The sequence below is a fragment of the Myotis myotis genome, unplaced genomic scaffold (assembly GCF_014108235.1).
Source record: "Myotis myotis isolate mMyoMyo1 unplaced genomic scaffold, mMyoMyo1.p scaffold_m19_p_1, whole genome shotgun sequence".
Lineage (NCBI taxonomy): Eukaryota > Metazoa > Chordata > Mammalia > Chiroptera > Vespertilionidae > Myotis > Myotis myotis.
This window is the reverse complement of record NW_023416313.1, coordinates 68,480,825-68,493,894: the sequence shown is the minus strand read 5'-3', so window position 1 is coordinate 68,493,894 and position 13,070 is coordinate 68,480,825. Positions and strand designations below refer to the sequence as shown.

Sequence of the window (13,070 nt, the reverse complement as noted above, 5' to 3'; positions counted from 1 at the left end):
TCATTTCTTTTCTTGGTTGTTTAGTTTCTTCTCTAGTGGACATTAACATGTGACATAAAGATCATCATACTTCATGTTCACTCTCATTTGTTCATCCACATGCTCTGCCCCAGATGAACTTGACTCTAATCTTCTAATATTTCTTCTTTCAAACCTCCATCCAGCTGGCCATGCAATTCACCACTGCCATTAGTTTACATATGTTCTAACCCTGGGGCACTTACCTTTCTACACAAAGTGGAAAACCCAGTGCACAAGGTACCCACTGGGAAGAATTTCATGCGCTAGTGTTTTATAAGGGCATAGTCCTGTGGGAATGTAATGATGCTTCTACTTTCAACCACATATTGGATTGACCTGGCCATGATTCAGCTTGAGGTTTTCCTTCTCCATCAGCTAATCATGAGGAGTTTCCCATATAGCCATAGTGCAAGTTCAAGGAGAGGTGCTGATACAACCTGCTCGTGCCCTCTGGTCCCGCTTATGCTGGATCCCAGATGTACTGCTTTCATCTCATCATGAATTACTGCTAGGCTGTCCAATGTTGTGACTTGGTGAAATAAGGCTGATAGAATACAACTCATCATGAATAGTTGCAACCATATAGTCAACATGTTATCCCATGGTCAAGTATTTTCCCTCTACCAGGGAAACAGTATGCCACAAATTGTTTTTCAAGAACCGTAAACTTCTCTGCTGCTCTAGAAACAAAAAGGTTTGCATTGTGACTGTGCCACTGGGGCTTGCCAGAAATTTCACATGGCATCTTTTTCCACCATCGATACCGCTAACATCATAGGTCTTCTGGGTCATACGGTCCAAGGGACAGGGCTGCACCACAACCTGGTCCTGCTTCAAAGCCCTTTATCCTCTGGGCTCTGCTCAAAGATAGCAGCCTTTCTTATCCCTTGATCCCAGATGTAGCACGTGCTGCCTCCAAGAACACTGGATGTTGTGTTTCTGTTTTCAGTGGGTGGGAGATACAATAATTGTTTTTTTAGTTTGGGTGGCATAACCAGGCATGCCCCCTGACCATTGGACCCCTAAATAGTCTATTGACACGGCAGGCTCCCAAATCTGAGTAAGGCTTATCTCCCACCCTCTGGTGCACATATGTCCTACCAAGGTCTCCAATGTGCTAGCTCATTTTTGTTTATCCAGTTTTATTAGAATGATGTCATAGATATAGTGGTGTGATATTCTGCAGGATGTCCAGACATTCAAAACCTCATTGGAGTATGACAGGAGTATATAATATACTGTATTATAATATGGCCCAAGGGCAAAATTATAAATGTATACTACCTTGTCCATGCAAATGCAAAATATTTTAATCCCAATTTTGGATAGGGATAGAAAAGAAATTTCACCAAATTAATGAATATGTACCATCTACTGAGGCCATGTTAACTTGCTATAGCAAAGATAGTATGTCTGGTATGGCAACAGCAACTGAGCCTTCCACATGGTTGAATCTAATGTCATTTTGAGGAGTTTATCCAGTTTTTACATGGACCAACCTTGTAAATCAAATAAAAATGTGATGGAGACCACCAACCCTGCATCCTTTTCAGTTTTAGAATTGGTAATATTTATTACTATCGCCGAAACCGGTTTGGCTCAGTGGATAGAGCGTCGGCCTGCAGACTGAAAGGTCCCAGGTTCGATTCCGGTCAAGGGCATGTACCTGGGTTGCGGGCACATCCCCAGTAGGAGATGTGCAGGAGGCAGCTGATCGATGTTTCTCTCTCATCGATGTTTCTAACTCTCTATCTCTCTCCCTTCCTCTCTGTAAAAAATCAATAAAATATATATATTAAAAAAAAAAATATTTATTACTATCTTTCCCAGAAATATATTGCTTTTACCCTATTGCCTTATCCGGGGACAGTTTCAGAGTTTTTTTTTTTTTGTTTTGCTTTTTAAATATATTTTTTATTGACTTCAGAAAGGAAGGTAAAGGGAGAGAGATAGAAACATCAACGATGAGAATCATTGATCGGCTGCCTCCTACATGCCGTCCACTGGGCATCAAGCCTGCAACCTGGGCATGTGCCCTTGCCTGGAATCGAACCCGGAACCCTTCAATCCACAGGTTGAGGCTCTATCCACTGATCCAAACCAGCTAGGGGAGATTCAGAGGTTTTTACTTGACCTTCCCCACTATGGTAACTCTTCTCCCAAAAGTCAAGGTCCCAACTATTAAACATATCTATTCTGGTTACACATTTGGTGAATGGTAAAGGAACCATTGTGTGGGTTTGTGGGCACAGTGGATTCACTGTGAACTAGACCCTGATCACCTTTACCTGAACACCATATGTCCTCATTCTAAAAAGGGAACCAGGATAATGCTTCAGGGCTTTAGGTATCAATGTAAAGTCATATCTGAGTCCAAACATTTCAAATGTTTGGCTATTCCTTTTTCCAAAGTGACAATTACCCTCTCGAAATCTGGGACCCCACGGGGGATGTCAGAGAGCCCAGTTTTGGCCTGATCCCTGCAGGCCAGGCCAAGGGACCCCACTGGTGCACGAATCTGTGCACTGGGCCTCTAGTTCCCAATAAGGGCCAATGGACCAGAGAGCCACATTTTTGTGCCAGGGTACCTTGTCCCTGGAACAATGCTAGAGATAGATCATCAAATGCTGTCATTCTAGATTCTCCTTTTATAAATGGCAAGCAGGCCAACTCCTACCCATGAATACATTTCTTTCTTTAGACAAGTTTAATGCAAGCCCTTACTTAAGTGTGTAGCAATGAAAACCCAGTGTCTCTCTCTGGAGTTCCACCCAAACCTCTGAATTTTGGGTGTTTACAACCTGTGGGTTATTTCTAAAGACTATTTATCTTGTCCCATACATTTTAATTATTTCCAAATTTAAATTTTAAAAGGTAAATTAAATTCATTTTGGGAAAAGTACCTTATTGTTGACCCAGTATACTACTTACATGAATTTTTCACATACTCTTTGTAGAGTATTTCTTTCTCATTATTTCAGACAATAATCTTTCTGATTAGGCAGTCCAATTACAATCTAGTCAATATGATATAATGTTAAGAGCCTTGAAGACAAAAACAAACAAACAAATAACAAAACAAAGCAAGAAAAGCAAAACAAAACAAGCCCTGAAGACAGAACTGTTTTCTTGGGGAAGTGTTTTAACCTCAGTTTCCTTACCTATCTCAGAATTTTTTTTTTTTTTAATCCTCACCTGAGGATATTTTTCCATTGATTTTTAGAGAGAATGGAAGAGAAAGGGAAAGACAGAGAGAAACATTGATGTGGGAGAAACATCGATTGGTTGCTTCCTGCATGAGCCCTGACCAGTGCCTGGGCTGGGGAGGAGCCTGCAACCAAGGTATGTGTCCTTGACCAGAATTGAACCCAGAACTCTTGGGTCTGCACGCTGACGCACTGAGCCAAACTGGCTAGGGCTATCTCAAAATGTTGAAGAAAAAATGAGGTATTATCAATCCATGTGAACGGATTAACATGGTGCTTTGCATGCAGTAATTCTCCTATTACTTACATTATTAGTCTTGAGGCCAGACTTTTGTGCAGCTTTTAAAATTAGATTTTGATTTTCCCCAAATATTTGTTATCATTCTACCTACAAGTCATCAAGAAGGTACTATTTTACTAGTGGAGACACAGACAATTAATTAAATAATGTTGGGTTTAGAGCTAGGGTTATGAAGTGGCCTGAAGAAAAATAAAGGGATAAAGAGTAATGGGCATGCTAATTTAGATAGGGTGGTCAAGGAAGGTTTCCCTCAGGAGATGGCATTGGAACAGAGAGCAAAATGAAAGGAGAGAAGAACTATGTGACTGGCTCATTCATTAGGTGAGTGAGTGCTTGTTAGCTGCATCCTTTAGGTTCTTAGTCACATGCGTTTGTGGGGTACTGAGCTATTTATAATCCTATGACTTAGGGTGCCAAGCAGCTCTTAGAGTCCAGGAAGGAAGAGCCTGGGCTTCCCATGTCCTTTAAATAGCCTCCAGCAATGACACATTTCCCATTACTAACTTGGTATTTCTTGAATGATTTGTCAGTTCTGTAAATGAACCTGGTACTAGAAGTCCTTTGAAGAGAAAGGCATTTGGAAGAACCTACCAGAGGAAAGCAGCTATGGTATGCAGGCAAGAATCTTGGAGTCAAGAGAACTGGGTTTGGATTCCAGCTTACCACTGGCTGCGTGGACTTTCATGCATCCCTTAACTTTACTGAGTCTGTTTCTTTATAAAACGGGGATGATAACCCTAGCTGGTTTGGCTCAGTGGGTAGAGTGTTGGCCTGCGGACTAAAGGGTCCCAGGTTCTATTCCAGCCAAGGGCACAAGCTTGATCCCCCCCAAGTAGGGGACGTGCAGGAGGCAGCCAATCAATGATTCTCTTTCATCATTATGTTTCTATCTCTTTCCCTTCCTCTCTGAAATCAATAAAATAATATAAAAAATAAAATAAAATGGGAATGATAATGTTTAATTCACATAATTGTTATCAAGGTCAAATGAAGTAATCAATATGAAAAATATTTGGAGCCCTGGTCGGTATGGCTCAGTTGGTTGAACTTTGTACAGTGCACCAAAAGGTTGCCGGTTTGATTCCCAGTCAGGGCATATGCCCAGGTTGCGGGTTTGATCCTTGGTTAGGGCTTGTGCAGTAGGCAATGCATTGACGCTTCTCTCTAAAATCAATAAAATCATATTTTAGAAAATAATAAATAAAATTTTATAAAGAAAAATAGTTGGTATGTTATAGGAAATCAATAAATGTTAGTTTACTTTGAAACTTGGAGTACCTTAAAGATAATGGGTGGGGGTTGGTTCTACGCTTAAAAGAATTTTTAAGCATTTATACTACACTAAAAAGTATAAGAAATTTATGTCATAATACTATATAATGAGAATTATAGTTAACACTGAGTGCTTACTATAAGAACTATTGTAAGCATGTTACATAGATTAGCTCATTTCTTTCTCACACTTACCTACAAGATAACTACTGTTAATGTCCCATCTAATTCATAACAAAAATGGGGTATAAAGAGACTGCCTCTGGTCAAATAGTAAGTGGTACAGCTGGGATTATAACCAAGATAGTTTGACATCGGAGCCCATGTTCCTCAGTACCAAATTACACAATTATAATTTAAAACGATCCTGTTAGAAGCCATCATCTCAGGTCTTTCCTAGAGAAATGTCACTATAGAAGTGACAATAACAACAAAAACAGAGCATAAAGTATAAGTACAATCAAGTTTAAAAAGAGTGAACAAGGTTAAAAACAATCACACCAATATTAATGTTAATTAGAGGTTGCTTTACATTATATCTAAAGTTAATACCCAACATTTCAGTATTAAGGATCATTTATTATTTTCATATCTTCTGTTTCAAAAATCTACTCACATAAAGAAAAATGGCTGCTTATTATTGATTAGAGACAAAGAAAGGCATCTAAACAGAACGTTTAAAATTTTGAGGACTGTTTTTTTCAAACTGTAGACAGTGTAGACAGTGAGGGATTGATCACAACAGATATAATCAACATGACATAGTTGAACAATGCCCAGAAAACAATGACTTTGGTTATCTAGAGAACATAAATAAAACTCCAATGACAAAGAGGTAAATACATAATTAAGAACAACTTGTGTTATACTAAATTATTTAGTCCCTTACAGTAAGCAAAATCTATAAAGACTAATAATATACCAACTTAATTATATTATGTAGAGAAAAGGTCACGACTATTTACAGATGCTAAATGACAACCAATTATTCCAGGCTTATAAATAATAGTTACCATGATATAGTGCTGAGCTATAACTAGCTATGTATTAAACTAGATGTGATCAAGTAGAATAGTATTTTAGTACCATATTCTATTTCATATATCTTCCTATTACTCTCTTCTTTAAGCACAAAGATGGCAGTAAGGTAATAAATGTAATTTTTTTGTGGAATAATAGAGGAAAAAAGTATAAAATTTCTGCTGTGTATATTTCAGATTGGCAAAACCAAAACAACCGCATATACACATAGATAAAAACCTAATCACAAATCTTTAAAAATTATTTTATTTTATTGGCTTTAGAGAGAGGAAGGGTGAGGGAGGGAGAGAGAAACATCAATCAGTTGCCTCCTAGGACTGAACCAGAAACCTAGGAATCAAACCCACCACCTTTTGTTGTTTGGGACAAGGCTCCAACCAACTCAGCAACACTGGCCAGGGCTTTAATCACAAATCTTTGACATGGTGGAATCTAATGGTGATATTAGGCAGACACATGAATGTGCCATAAAACACATGTAACAGATTGAATACAAAAAGGAGAGAAATTAAGTTATTGAAAGGGCGAGGGCTATGCCCTCCATCTTGCCCCATACCCTCCATGTTGGGGCAGCCGCCATGTGCTCAGGAGAGTACCTTCTTCCCGGAAGCCCAGGCCCTGCTGGCCACGCCTGGGATTTCTTTGAACCATCCAATGGCAATCAAGGGACAGGCGCGCCATAGAGATGACCACATCCTGTGTAAGAAGACCCGACTGGCGCCTGGCCAATCGGCAGGGCCCACAGTCAGCTCCCCTCCCCCCACTCCACCCCCTATTAAAACCCTGTTTCTCTCAGGGCAGTTTCACTCTGCTTCCTGTCGCTGTGTGGGCCAGGAGGGGGAGTCGAGCTAGCTCAAATAAAGGACCCTCTGCTTTTGCATGGGACTGGCTGGCTCCCTGGTGTGGTTTTCTTGGGGATCTTGAAATCTGGGCACAACAGTTATAAAGACTAGGAGCATAAGTATTGGAAATGTATGAGGATGATTGACAAAATGGGGAGTTTTTTATCAAGAGGAAAGTTAATAAATTGGAGGTTATCATTAAAAAAATAGTTAAGAAAATCACTGGTTTTCAGGCCTATGTAGGTACTGAAATCTCCTTAATTCTTTGCTCTGTTACCTAGCAGCATCGTGAAGATGGTACATGTATGGTATCTCCTCCAAGAAGATAACCAGATTCTACTTTTAACTAACAGAAAATACCACTGAGATCAATTATAATTACTTTGAATAGTTTAAGTAACTATAAGAGTTAGTAGTTATTAGTTAACGATGGTCTCAGTAAGTTGCAGTCCATTTATTCGTTAATTTTTTAGAATTCCATCTACTTCACACCTACTAGAGCTAAGCAGACTAGATAAAAGCTCTCAGCAATCACATCCGACAATCCAGGTAAATCAAAACATGAACAGGCAATGGTTTTGAGTTGTTATGCAGCCTCAATTATGAGTTAGTCAACTCAAGCAACCATTATGTACTCAATAATAGGTATGACACAGCTCTGGACATCAGTGACACTACAGGCAGGCAGGCAGGCACAGGCAGCCTGCATATACTGATGTTTGGCGTTAACATTCCTAAGAAGCATGGCAAATATCAATAATATGTCTCTCTCATTAGAACACCATAGTAGTTCTCTACGAGGTTTCTCTTTTTCTACTTGTTGTATTAATAATCAGACTGTGCGGAAGAACACCGTCTTGAAGGAAATATAGGATGCCAGCCTGGGGATAAATGACTAATTGTCAGTGATCGTTGTAAACATAACAACATTTTCCTAAAGATTAAAGCTTCTACTGAGGGTAGCTACAGTGATAAAAAAAATTGTCTTTTAAAATTTATTTCATTTTTTCTGTCACCATTTATCCCCCGTATACCCTCGTCCACTTTCACCCATCCCTCTCCCCAAGGGAAAAAAATTGTCTTGAAACATTAAAATTGCACTGGCTTATATGATCAGCAAACACAGTAAACAAAAGAAAACTTTAAAGCATTGTTAAAAAACAACAACACAGCAGCAGGAAGGAGCTGGTCCTTGGAAGGCGCGAGGCTGCTAATTACGGAGCCTTTCTAGAGTCTGGAGCGTTCTCAAAGCCGGTTTGCCATCATCGCCGCGCGCCCTTGTGAGGTCAGGGTGCTCCCCGCGGCGGTGCAGCCCTCAAGGAGCCGCGGCGCGGAGTGACTCAGGCCCGCTCAGGAGCATGAGTCATAGTCGACCGGCCTCACGCCTCCGCACGACCGGTCCAGGGCTGAGTCGGCGGGGCCCGCGTGGCTTCCCGGGCCGGCACCTGGACTTAGGCCATTTCCGCTCGCACCGTGAACCAGAGCAGGGGCACCGCGAGGGCGGGCCCTGCAAATACCCTTGACTTCCCCGCGAGCCTCGGCCCTGAGGGCTTCATCTCAGGCTCCGGGGCAGGAAACGCCGTCGGGTGCACCCCCTCCCCCCACCTGCGGCAAGTGGGTCCTGTGCGCGGTCCCGCCACCCCCTCTCGCAGGGATGGCGAGTGACCACCCGCGTTAGCGGGGCCCGGGGACGGTCGATTGCTTCAACGGCCACGCCGCTCCATCGCCGCCGCCTCTTTGTGAAACCGAGAGAAAATGGTGGGAAGTCAAAAGGCAATGAAATAAGCACACAGGCCTCTCGTCCTAGGACCTCCGCTACACAAATGAAGCGTGATTGTGCGTGCTGAGCCTGCAGGTCCCAACCTTCCGGGGACGATGGGAGGACAGGGCAACAAAGGGCTCAGCAGGCATGCCCGGCAGTGAGCGCCACGGCAGCGACCCGGGCGCCAGGCCAGAGGACTGAGACCACCCGCCCGCACGCGGCCGCGCGCAGAGCCGCGCACCTGACCCTCCGACCACGTGACCAGCCCTTTAAAAAAAAAAAAAATCTCTTTGCCCTTAAAAAAGACAGCGCAAAAGAGAGCGAGAGACTACATTTCCCAGAAGCCTCTCGTTCCCCACGCTGCCGCAGTCTTGCGCAGGCGCCGCCAAGGCCAAACGGCCACGTCCGTCACGTGGATATTAACCAGCCAACCCGGTTTGAATCTCATTTTTTTCCTCTCGCCCCCCTTCAGGAGCGGTTGTGCGATCAGATCGATCTAAGATGGCGACTGTGGAACCGGTGAGTGTTGCCTTCGGCCCCCACCCCCACCGGGCCCCGCGCTCCGTCTCCCTTCCGACTGCGGGACCCCGCGGGACGGCGTTCCCGGCGCGCACACCATCCCTCGCCGCCCCCTCCCCCTCTTCGTGGGCCTGACCTCCCCTCGGGCAACTGGGGGCGCCCCGGAGGCTGGCCGCGGCGGCGTGGAGCGCACACGTTCTGGCGGGGGCCGAGGGCTGGGGGGCAGGGTGGGGGAGGGGCGGCGCGGCGCCGCCTGCGGAGCCGCGGGGTGGCCCTCCCGGGTGGTCCGGACCCTGCGCTAAGGGCGTGGGGATCGTCTTCGGGTAGAAAGGCGCGGGGCTGGCTCCGAGCGGCCGCCGGGAGCCGCGGGGAGGTTGGGCGGCGTGCCGGCCTGGAATGAGATGGAGGAGGGAACCCGGGCTGCCTTCCCCTCCCTCCCTCCCTCCGGCGGAGGGCGCGGGCGTGGGGCGCGAGCGGGTCGTCGCTGGACCGGTGGGCCGAGAGCCGGTGGGCGCGCGGTGCGGGCGGTGCGGGCGGTGCGGGCGGGCGTGGAGCCGCGGCACGCGCGGGGAAGCTGCGACCTCGCCGAGGGGAGTCGAGCGGGGCGAGCGCATGTTCCTCCGGCGCGCCCGAGAGTTGGCGGGTTTGGCGGCCGGGGAGGCGAGAAAGGTTTGGGGTGGGGAGGAGAACCCCGCGTCTCGCGGGAGAGCTCTCCGAGGCGGGGGAAGGGTGGCGGTGGGGAGAAGGGGGCTCACTTTGTTCTCGCCCCTCCGCGCTGGAGACTGGGCTGTCATGGAGGAGGGACGGGGGCGGAGCGAGGCCTGCCGCTCGCCGTCGCGGGTCTGGCCGCGGGCCGGACCTCCCGCCGCGCACACACGCCGGCCTCCCATTCATTCATCCCTTCCGCGCCGTGCGCACGCCGCCGAGCATGCCGAGGAGCCCGGGTCCAGTTCTTCAGTGTTTACTGCCCAAAGCATTTTTTTTTTCTAAAGACCCACTTCACTTAACTTTGAAAATTAATTTTCCATGTGTGTTTTCTTTATCCGTTTTCCTCTCCAATTAGGCACAATTTTAAACTTAGTTGAAGCAAGCAGATCCCAGAACAGAAAGTTGGGAGTGACCGCCCAAAGGAGAGGGTATCTTGGTCCCAGTTTGGGTTTGCCAGCACCGGCTCCCTGAAACTTCTAGGCCTGCCTGTGTGGCTGTTTTAGGAATGTCACACCTAAGTGACATTGCTTTAGCGGTATAATGGAGTTTATTAGCAACCAGAAATCCTTGACACTCTGGAACCAGTTCTAGACCAGGTTGCCAGATACTTTTGTATATCTAATACTAGTTTGTGGTTTTGGTAATGGTCTACCAATTTGCTTAACTAGCCATGGGAAAGCTATATATATATATATATATATATATATATATATATATATATATATATATGTGTGTGTGTGTGTGTGTGTGTATACATATATACACACACTAAGGCTTTCCACCCCATTACATTGATGTAAACTAACTATTCTTACCTTGTTGCCAGAATATAGGGGAGTTTGTCTGCTTGATTACTTGTTCTTTTATTGGTATCAGTTTTCATTTATGTTCCTGGAAATTAGATTGACTGCAAAACTGTCTCTTAGGTTTCTGATACAATTAGCTGACTTTGGGATATTAATGTTACATAGGTAAAGACTTAGGAGAAATCTGTAAAATTTTAATTTAAATCCCTTTTAATGGGTTCTGATGTTCACTTTTGACCTTATCTGCTGTCCTACCCACTTTACCAGTGTCATTAAAAAAAAAAAAATTGCAGCTGGTAATGGTGGCAAGGCTAAAGCTTCTAAACAGTAATAATGTATTCTGTGAAATTTCAGTAACATTTAGGTCCTTCAGATTTTGCAAAATAATGCAGGTTTGTTTCAACAGCACAGCACAGAACTACAGAGTGTTGAAGGACTATTCTGAGTCAGTAAATATTTATAGACCCTGATTTTAGAATATTGTACCAACAAAGTTATACAAGATGTGATTCTATACCTTGTTTAATGTAAATGCTTAGTGAGCTTAATTCTCAATCAGTGATACAGTATAGTGATTGTTCTAGTGCTGTCCCAGGATGATTTGGATTCTGCATTTAAATTTGGGGAGTAGTGAACCTAAAAACCTAAAGTGTATGAAAGTGGAAAGCCAGATTGAAACTAGAGTAGTTTGAGGATATATAAAATAGTGCAGAATTGTTCATTTTTGGTGAAAATGCAGATTTTTAGTACTTTTAATGCATCCTCGTCCACAAATTATTTATAATTTTTTGGACAACTTTAAATAGTGGTTTTTATTTGTTTTTAAGCAGCTGATTAGTATTGATTGCAATTGAGGTATGCATGCTTAAGCTTACAAAGTGTTTGTTCATTGCTATTTCAGCTAGCTTCTAACTTTTCTTACTGCTTTTTTGCTGGGTATAACAGATACTTAAAAGAACCATGTTTTTTTTTTTTCCTCCTTGTCCCACCTTTCATAGGGGACTTTTTATCTGTGTACATAAAATATCAGCGATTTCTATTTGATATTGTGTGGTTTTTCTCAAGTTTGTGTATAAGTTCAGTTACATTAAATTTGTTGGGAAGCTTGATAGGGTAAATTAAAGGAAGCGTTTTCCCTCTTTACAGTGAATATCGCAATATTTTGAACATTGGGGTAAACAGTACTCTTCTGTTACTCTTTTGGCATTTGAAATGTGGCTGGATTAAATTAGACTTATTAATTGGTGAAGATGGCAAGGCCGTTTCCCCAGGCCATCTTGTCTCCAGCAGGACATGTTTCTTTAGCTTTATCTTCATTCTGTATTCTTTATTATTGAGCTTTTTTTTTTTTAATTGTTCTTTTTCTTTTAAATTGATACATTTAAATGTATAAATCTATACATTTATTGTATTCTAGATGTCCCCTTTGTTTGTTGTTTTTTCTTTTTCCCATTGGCCCCCCATCCCCCCCATACTAGTAGTTCTTTTTAAGGTAAGAGATTACATTATTTTTTTCTGTAGTTAAATTGAAGGTATATAATTTTACTTGTTTTTACACTGTGTCTCTTCAGTATGTAAAGTTGTACATTAATTTCAAAAGTGGGATCAACTTGGTCATCTGATCTGGTTCTTTTTTTATTCTTTAGAAACATGCTTTGTATTGCAGAGTTTGTTTATTAAAAGTAAATAAGGCTTAAATACATATTGACAAATATGTCATATAATTCAGTGTTGTTTATTAACCAAAGACTTGATTGACAAGCAGATCTTGCAAATTAATATGCATGTTCTTGCTTTAATGAAAGAACTCAGTATATAAAAATTCATTCATAAAGCAACTAAATGAATCTGGTATTTATATGCCAAATTTCACTTCATTTTATACTTTGAATTACTAGTATGCATAATTGTTTGACACAGAGAAATTCAACTTAGAAATACACAGTTCACACACTAAAGATGTAAAATCAATTATGTAAACTTACCCAATTTGGACAGAAAACTTTAAGCAAAACATTTTAATAAAATATTCTGTTTAATTTATTGTTAAGAATACAGAAATGCCAACAGTCTTGGACATAACAAGGAACCTGTGAAATAGTTGTTCTAGCAATGGTAATTTCTACTTTTCCTTCCTTGTTACTACTGGAAATTTTCTGGTTCTTCTGGTACCTGTGACTTGTTCTGTCTTTGTCATAGAGACTCTTTTGAGCAGTGGAAACAAATACGGGTTATAGTCTAACTTAAATATCTGTATGACCTTGAAGACTGAACATTCTAAATCTAGCTAAAAAATGGAAATAAGATATCTTATAGTGATTTTGATGTTTTAATACAGTATTCTGAGATGGCAGTTTGTCATTTATGAAGAACTAAATGAAGTTTATAGTACTCCATGAATATGTTACATGCCGGTGTATCCATGCATACATAGTGTATACACCTTTTCCTCTCTTTGCTAGGAAATTCACATAGCTGCCTTTTGATTATCAGTCCTTGGCCATTAACAAGAAATGCAAAGCTTATTTATGACCCACAATTCTCAGATACTCTTCCTACTCCTATCTATAGTGTAAAAATCACTAGTGTTTC

General features: G+C 42.5%; 1 protein-coding gene across 1 annotated transcript in view; it reads left to right on the top strand.

Moving 5' to 3' along the window:
• Positions 1-8,821: 8,821 nt before the first annotated feature.
• The window catches only part of EIF4E (eukaryotic translation initiation factor 4E), a 46,922-nt gene continuing 42,673 nt past the window's right edge, over positions 8,822-13,070 (top strand). Inside the window, exon 1 of the mRNA XM_036340252.1 lies at positions 8,822-8,964. Coding sequence (XP_036196145.1) covers positions 8,947-8,964 — 18 coding nt within the window. The 5' untranslated portion in view covers positions 8,822-8,946. The remainder of the gene's footprint in view (positions 8,965-13,070) is intronic.